The 9,167-nt window shown below is 51.5% G+C and overlaps 1 protein-coding gene across 1 annotated transcript in view; it reads left to right on the top strand.

The window, feature by feature from the left end:
- The first annotated feature begins 7,640 nt into the window (after positions 1 to 7,640).
- NUP153 (nucleoporin 153) overlaps positions 7,641 to 9,167 on the top strand; it is a 56,625-nt gene continuing 55,098 nt past the window's right edge. Inside the window, 1 exon segment of the mRNA XM_038770728.1 lies at positions 7,641 to 7,763. Coding sequence (XP_038626656.1) covers positions 7,641 to 7,763 — 123 coding nt within the window.

Here is a 9,167-nt window from a genome sequence, read left to right as displayed (position 1 = left end):
TTTGTTTTGATGTTTTGTAGATGTTTCGTTTTGTTGTTGTTGTCTCCCCCTTCTAGACTGTGAGCCCGCTGTTGGGTAGGGACCGTCTCTATATGTTGCCAACTTGTACTTCCCAAGCGCTTAGTACAGTGCTCTGCACACAGTAAGCGCTCAATAAATACGATTGATTGATTGATTGATGTATATATGTTTGTACGGCTTTATTACTCTTCTTATTTTATTTGTACATATTTATTCTATTTATTTTATTTTGTTTTGATGTTTCGTAGATGTTTCGTTTTGTTGTCTGTCTCCCCCTTCTAGACTGTGAGCACGCTGTTGGGTAGGGACTGTCTCTATATGTTGCCAACTTGGACTTCCCAAGCGCTTAGTCCAGTGCTCTGCACACAGTAAGCGCTCAATAAATATGATTGATTGATTGATGTATATATGTTTGTACGGCTTTGACTCTTTTTATTTTATTTGTACATATTTATTCTATTTATTTTATTTTGTTTTGATGTTTTGTAGCTGTTTCGTTTTGTTGTCTGTCTCCCCCTTCTAGACTGTGAACCCGCTGTTGGTTAGGGACCGTCTCTATATGTTGCCAACTTGGACTTCCCAAGTGCTTAGTACAGTGCTCTGCACACAGTAAGTGCTCAATAAATACGATTGAATGAATGAATACGACTGAGTGAATGGGAGATACAAGCTAATCAGGTAGGACCCAGCCCCTGTCCCCCACGGGGCCTCACAGTCTTAATCAGCGGTTAGAACAGTGCTTCGCACATAGTAAGCGCTTAACAAATGCCATCATTATGATTATTATTATTAATCGCCGTTTTACAGATGAGGTCACTGAGGCACAGAGAAGTTCAGTGACTGGCCCAAGGTCACACAGCAGACCGATGGCTCCTTCTGACTCATTCATTCATTCAATTGTATTTATTGAGCGCTTACCGTGTGCAGAGCACCGTACTAAGCGCTTGGGAAGTCCAAGTTGGCAACATATAGAGACGGTCCCTACCCAACAGCGGGCTCAGACTCTCCAGCCGGTGCTCTACCTACTAGCCCACACTGACTGATCAATCAGATTGATTGATTGCCTCCAAGTTCCCTGCAAGCTTCCTATGAAGCCAGGCCTGGAGGTTTCGGTGGTTGATACCTAAAAACGAGCGTCAGGAGCCGATATATAATGACTTCCTCTCCTGGTACCCAATTATTTCCTCCCCGGAGTTGGGTATGTTCTGTTCTCCCCCCTGGGGATGCCTGCTGGCCAGATTGGCACCGGATGATGTGAAATGGGGGTTACTGGGGGGGTCTTTGCTCTGCCTTGGGAGAGATCAATCAATCAATCAATCAATCGTATTTATTGAGCGCTTACTATGTGCAGAGCACTGTACTAAGCGCTTGGGAAGTACAAATTGGCATCACATAGAGACAGTCCCTACCCAACAGTGGGCTCACAGTCTAAAAGGGGGAGACAGAGAACAGAACCAAACATACCAACAAGATAAAATAAGTAGGATAGAAATGTACAAGTAAAATAAATAAGTAAATAAATAAATAGAGTAATCTTCTGGGCGGGGAGGAGGATCATCATCATCATCAATTGTATTTATTGAGTGCTTACTATGTGCAGAGCACTGTACTAAGCGCTTGGGAAGTACAAACTGGCAACATATAGAGACAGTCCCTACCCAACAGTGGGCTCACAGTCTAAAAGGGGGAGACAGAGAACAAAACCAAACATACCGACAAAATAAAAGAAATAGAATAGATATGTACAAGTAAAATAAATAGAGTAATAAATATGTACAAACATATATCCATATATACAGGTGCTGTGGGGAAGGGAAGGAGGTAGGATGGGGGGATGGAGAGGGGGACGAGGGGGAGAGGAAGGAAGGGGCTCAGTCTGGGAAGGCCTCCTGGAGGAGGTGAGCTCTCAGTATCATCAATCGTATTTATTGAACACTTACTGTGTGCAGAGCACTGTACTAAGCGCTTGGGAAGTACAAGTTGGCAACATATAGAGACGGTCCCTACCCAACAGTGGGCTCACAGTCTAAAAGGGGGAGACAGAGAACAAAACCAAACATACTAAACAAACTAAACAAACAAATGGTTTTAGCTGATTCCCAGAAGAGCGGGGTCTGTCCGCTCATCAAGCTGTGTGACGAACTGTTGGAAGACAGTAAGCCCCTTGGGGGCAGGGAACGTGCCCCTCCTGGTTTTGTGCTTGTATTTGAAAAGCAGCGTGGCTCTCTGGAAAGAGCCCGGGCTTTGGAGTCAGAGGTCGTGGGTTCAAACCCCGGCTCCGCCAATTGTCAGCTGGGTGACTTTGGGCAAGTCACTTCACTTCTCTGGGCCTCGGTTCCCTCATCTGTCAAATGGGGATTAAGACTGTGAGCCCCCCGTGGGACAACCTGATCACTTTGTAACCTCCCCGGCGCTTAGAACCGTGCTTTGCACATAGTAAGCGCTTAATAAATGCCATCATTATCATTATTATTTTACACGAGATAACTGAGGCCCAGAGAATAATAATAATAATGTTGCCATTTGTTAAGCTCTTACTATGTGCAGAGCACTGGGGGGTTACAAGGTGATCAGATTGTCCCCCCCTGGAGCTCACAGTCTTAATCCCCATTTTGCAGATGAGGTAACTGAGGCACAGAGAATCAATCAATCGTATTTATAGAGCGCTTACTATGTGCAGAGCACTGTACTAAGCGCTTAAGTGAAGTGACTTGCCCAAAGTCACACAGCTGACAAGTGGCGGAGCCGGGATTCGAATCCACAACCTCGGACTCCCAAGCCCGGGTTCTTGCCACTATGCCATGCTGCTCCTCTAATCATCATCATCATCATCATCATCATCAATCGTATTTATCGAGGGCTTACTATGTGCAGAGCACTGTACTAAGCGCTTGGGAAGTACAAATTGGCAACATATAGAGACAGTCCCTACCCAACAGTGGGCTCTAATAGTAATAATAATAATACTGTGCCTAACAAATGCAATTATTGTTATTATCATATTTTCCGGCTGGCTCAACCGTACCGCTCCAGGATAAACGAGGATCAGTAGGCCATCTTATATTCCCAGAGAGCCTGCAAAATATGCTTCTCCCTCCTGAATCAATCCAAATCCCCATCGCTTGCAAACCCGGAGCCAGTTTTTTCTTTTTCAGGGATAAAACCGACAAATTCACAACATCTGTGTCACGCCAACTTGGCGGCCACCCTTGGCTGCCCCGGGCCTCTGCCAGTTGCTTGTTGTGTGATCTTGGGCAAACCTCGGTTCTTTGTGCCACAGTTTCCTCAACTGTTCAATGGAGAGTAAATCCCTGTCCTCTCTTCTGTTATTCAGCGCTTAGAACAGTGCTTTGCACATCGTAAGCGCTCAACAAATGCCATCATTATTCTTATTACTTAGAATGGTAATAATTAGGGTGCTTGTTAAACGCTTACCATGTGCCAACTATGTTAAGCATTTACTATGTGTCAAGCACTTTTCTTGGGAAGCAGCCTGGCTCGGTGGAAAGAGCCCGGGCTTTGGAGTCAGAGGTCGTGGGTTCAAATCCCGGCTCCGCCACTTGTCAGCCGTGTGACTTTGGGCATGTCACTTCACTTCTCTGAGCCTCAGTTCCCTCATCTGGAAAATGGGGATGAAGACTGTGAGCCCCTCGTGGGACAACCTGATTACCTTGCATCTACCCCAGCGCTTAGAACAGTGCTTTGCACATGTTTATAATTCTATTTATTTTTATTAATGTGTTTACATCTATAATTCTATTTATTTCTATTGATGCCATTGATGCCTGTTTCCTTGTTCGGATGCCTGCCTCCCCCCTTCTAGACTGTGAGCCCGTTGTGGGCAGGGATTGCCTTAGTCGCTGAATGGTACTCTCCCAAGCGCTTAGCACAGCGCTGGGCCCACAGTAAGCGCTCAATTAATGTGAATGGATGAATGAATGTATCTAGAATTCCATTTATTTATATTGATGCCCGTTTACTTGTCTTGATGTCTGTCTTCCGCTTCTAGACTGTGAGCCCTTTGTGGGCAGGGCAGTAAAGCGCTCAATAAATACGATTGAATGAATGAATGAATGAATTGTCCTTTCCAAGAGCTTGGTGCAGTGCTCTGCACACAGTCAGCGCTCAATAAATACGATGGAATGAATGAATGAATTGTCCTTTCCAAGAGCTTGGTGCAGTGCTCTGCACACAGTCAGCGCTCAATAAATACGATGGAATGAATGAATTGTCCTTTCCAAGCGCTTAGTGCAGTACTCTGCACACAGTCAGCACTCAATAAATACGATGGAATGAATGAATTATCCTTTCCAAGCGCTTTGTCCAGTGCTCTGCACACAGTCAGCACTCAATAAATACGATGGAATGAATGAATTGTCCTTTCCAAGCGCTTTGTCCAGTGCTCTGCACACAGTGCTCAATAAATACGATGGAATGAATGAATGGATGAATTGTCCTTTCCAAGCGCTTAAGTCCAGTGCTCTGCACACAGTCAGCGCTCAATAAATACGATGGAATGAATAAATGAATTGTCCTTTCCAAGCGCTTAGTCCAGTGCTCTGCACACAGTCAGCACTCAATAAGTACGATGGAATGAATGAATTGTCCTTTCCAAGCGCTTAGTCCAGTGCTCTGCACACAGTCAGCGCTCAATAAGCGCTTAGTCTAGTGCTCTGCACACAGTAAGTGCTCAATAAATATGATTGAATGAATGAATGAATTGTCCTTCCCAAGCACTTACTGCAGTGCTCTGCACACTGTCAGCTCTCAATAAATACGATGGAATGAATGAATGAATTGTCCTTTCCAAGCACTCAGTCCAGTGCTTCGCACACAGTCAGCGCTCAATAAATACGATGGAATGAACGAATTGTCCTTTCGAAGCGCTTAGTGCAGTGCTCTGCACAGTCAGTGCTCAATAAGTATGGTGGAATGAATGAATGAATTGTCCTTTCCAAGCCCTTAAGTGCTCTGCACACAGTCAGCGCTCAATAAATACGATGGAATGAATGAATTGTCCTTTCCAAGCGCTTAGTCCAGTGCTCTGCACGCAGTCAGCGCTCAATAAGTGCTTAGTCTAGTGCTCTGCACACAGTAAGTGCTCAATAAATACGATTGAATGAATGAACGAGTGAATTGTCCTTTCCAAGTGCTTAGTCCAGTGCTCTGCACACAGTCAGTGCTCAATATGATGGAATGAATGAATAAATGAATTGTCCTTTCCAAGCGCTTAGTCCAGTGCTCCGCGCACAGTCAGCGCTCAATATGATGGAATGAATGAATGAATGAATAAATGAATTGTCGTTTCCAAGCGCTTAGTCCAGTGCTCCGCGCACAGTCAGCGCTCAATATGATGGAATGAATGAATAAATGAATTGTCGTTTCCAAGCGCTTAGTCCAGTGCTCCGCACCCAGTCATGAATGAATGAGTGAATGAATTGTCCTTTCCAAGCGCTTAGTCCAGTGCTCCGCACCCAGTCAGCGTTCAATCATCATCATCATCACCAATCGTATTTATTGAGCGCTTACTGTATGCAGAGCACTGTACTAAGCGCTTGGGAAGGACAAATTGGCAACATCTAGAGACGGTCCCTACCCAACAGTGGGCTCACAGTCTAACAGGGGGAGACAGGGAACAAAACCAAACATACTAACAGAATCATCATCATCAATCGTATTTATTGAGCGCTCACTATGTGCAGAGCACTGTACTGAGCGCTTGGGAAGTACAAATTGGCAACATCTAGAGACGGTCCCTACCCAACAGTGGGCTCACAGTCTAAAAGGGGGAGACAGGGAACAAAACCAAACATACTAACAGAATCATCATCATCAATCGTATTTATTGAGCGCTTACTATGTGCAGAGCACTGTACTAAGCGCTTGGGAAGTACAAATTGGCAACATCTAGAGACAGTCCCTACCCAACAGTGGGCTCACAGTCTAAAAGGGGGAGACGGGGAACAAAACCAAACATACTAACAGAATCATCATCATCAATCGTATTTATTGAGTGCTCACTATGTGCAGAGCACTGCACTGAGCGCTTGGGAAGTACAAATTGGCAACATCTAGAGACAGTCCCTACCCGACAGTGAAAGGGGGAGACAGGGAACAAAACCAAACATACTAACAGAATCATCATCATCAATCGTATTTATTGAGCGCTTACTATGCGCAGAGCACTGTGCTAAGCGCTTGGGAAGGACAAATTGGCAACATATAGAGACAGTCCCTACCCAACAGGGGGCTCACAGTCTAAAAGGGGGAGACAGACAACAAAACCAAACATACTAACAGAATCATCATCATCAATCGTATTTATTGAGCGCTTACTGTGTGCAGAGCACTGCACTGAGCGCTTGGGAAGGACAAATTGGCAACATCTAGAGACGGTCCCTACCCAACAGTGGGCTCACAGTCTAAAAGGGGAGACAGAGAACAAAAGAAAACAGGTAGCGGGCTCACAGTCTAAAAGAATAAAATAAACAGATAAAATAAAATAAATAAAACAGAAGGAAACAAATAGAATAGATACGCACACATAAAATAGAGTAATAAATATGCACAAACATTGCACGCAGTCAGCGCTCAATAAATACGATGGACTGAATGAATGAACGAATTGTCCTTTCGAAGCGCTTAGTGCAGTGCTCCGCACACAGTCGGCGCTCAATCAATCCGATGGACGGACTGACTGACGGACTGACTGACTGACGGACTGACTGACTGACGGACGGACTGACTGACTGACGGACTGACTGACGGACTGACGGACGGAGTGACTGACGGACTGACTGACTGACGGACTGACTGACGGACTGACGGACGGAGTGACTGACGGACTGACTGACTGACGGACTGACTGACTGACGGACTGACTGACTGACGGACTGACTGACGGACTGACGGACGGAGTGACTGACGGACTGACTGACTGACTGACGGACTGACTGACTGACGGACTGACTGACTGACGGACTGACTGACTGACTGACGGACTGACTGACGGACTGACTGACTGACGGACTGACTGACGGACTGACTGACGGACGGACTGACTGACTGACGGACTGACTGACGGACTGACTGACGGACTGACTGACTGACGGGTGGTGATTGTGAGGAAAAGAGGGGGGGGGCGGACTACAGGTCCCGGCGGCCCCCGCGCGGGCGGGCGGGCGGCCCGGACTACAAGTCCCGGCGGCCCCCGCGCGGGCGGGAGGGCGGGGGGGCTTCCGGCGGGGCTGGTCGCGGGCCGATGACGCAGGGGCGGCGGCGGCGGCGGCGGCGGCGGCGCCGGGCAGTGACGCGGAGCGCGGGGCGCGGGGCAGGCGGCGGCGGCGCTCGGAGCGGCCCCGGCGGAGGAGACTGAGGAGGAGGAGGGAGGGAGAGGGAGGGAGAAGGGAGGGAGGGGGAGGGGAGGGGGCCCCCCGGCAAGGCGGCGGCGGCGGCGGCGGCGCTGCTGTTCCTCCTCCTCCTCCTCCTCAGGGACGGGACCGGCGCCCCCCCTCCCCCCCCCCCCCCCCCCCCGCACACCTCGCCACCCCGCCGTGCGTGCGCGCGCACGCGCCCCCGCCGGCCCCCCGCTTCCCACAGCGAGGCCGGGCCCGCCCGCCATGGCCTCCGGGGCCGGGGCCGGGGCCGGGGCGAGGAGCGGAGCGGGCGGGAAGATCCGCGGGCGGCGCTGCCCCCGGGGCCCCGCCCCGCCCTACCCGCGCGGCCCGCCCGCGCACCCCAAGGTAAGACCCGGGGCGCACGGGGGGGGGACCCCCCCCCCCGCCCGCCTCGCCCTCCCGGCCCTCCAGCCCATCCCACCCCATCCCTTATCTCCCTCTCATCCCGTCCCCTCTCGGCCCCCCACCCCATCCCCTCTTATCCCATCGCCTCTCATCCCACCCCCCCGTCCCTTCTTATCCCACCCCCCCCACTCCCTCTCGTCCCTTCCACCCCATCCCCTCTCATCCCTTTCCCCCACCCCGTCCCCTCTTCTCCCATCCCCCCACCCCATCCCCTCTTATCCCATCATCCCTTCATCCCCATCCCCTCTTATCCCATCCCTTCATGCCCCCCACCCCGTCCCCTCTCACCCCACCCCCCCGTCCCTTCTCATCCCATCCCCATCCCATATCGTCCCATCCCCCCACCCCATTCCCTCTCGGCCCCTCCACCCCATCTCCTCTTATCCCATTCCCTCATCCCCCCCACCCCATCTCCTCTCACCCCATCCCCCCGTCCCTTCTCATCCCATTCCCCCACCCCATCCCCTCTCGTTCCCCCACCCCATCCCCTCTTATCCCATCCCCTCATCCCCCCCACCCCATCCCCTCATCCCCCCACCCCCCCTCATCCCACCTCCTCTCATCCCCCATCCCCTCTTACTCCCCCATTCCCCCATCCCCTCTCATCCCCCATCCCCTCTCATCCCATCCCCTCTCATCCCATCCCCTCATCCTCCCACCCCATATCATCCCCCCCACCCCGTATCATCGTCCCCACCCCCATCCCCTCTCCTCCCATCCCCCCATCTCCTCTCATCCCCCCACCCCATCTCATCCCCCCACCCCCACCCCATCCCATATCCCCCCATCCCCCCCACCCCGGCTCCTACACCCAAGCGCACTTAGTGAGCGCTGACTGCGGGCAGGCAGTCAGTCGGTCGGTCGGTCGGCCGGCCGGCCGGCCAGCCACGTGTATAGTGCCCCGCCCGTCGGTTCCCCCAGTCCCGCTTAGGGAGCACGTAGTCGGGGCAGAGCACGCGGGCTCAGTGGGGGGAGCCCGGGCTGGCGAGGGAGGGGCCGTGGGTTCTAATCCCGACCCCGCCGCGGGTCCCCAAGTCGCTTCGCGGCCCCGCCTCAGTGACCTCATCTGTAAAATGGGGAGGAAGACGGTGAGCCCCCCCCCCCCACGTGGGACAGCCCGATCACCTTGCGGCCGCCCCAGCGCTTAGAACGGTGCTTGGCGCATAGTAAGCGTTTAGCAAGCGCCGTCACCATGTGCTAAGCACCGGGGTGGATCCAGGCAATCCCCGTCCCACGTGGGGCTCCCAGCCTCAATCCCCATTTTACAGATGAGGGAATTGAGGCCCAGGGGAGTGAAGTGACTCGCTCGACGTCACACCGCAGACAAGGGGCAGAACCGGGATT

Source organism: Tachyglossus aculeatus, chromosome X2, assembly GCF_015852505.1.
Source record: "Tachyglossus aculeatus isolate mTacAcu1 chromosome X2, mTacAcu1.pri, whole genome shotgun sequence".
Taxonomy (NCBI): Eukaryota; Metazoa; Chordata; class Mammalia; order Monotremata; family Tachyglossidae; genus Tachyglossus; species Tachyglossus aculeatus.
This window is presented reverse-complemented; position numbering and strand designations above follow the sequence as displayed.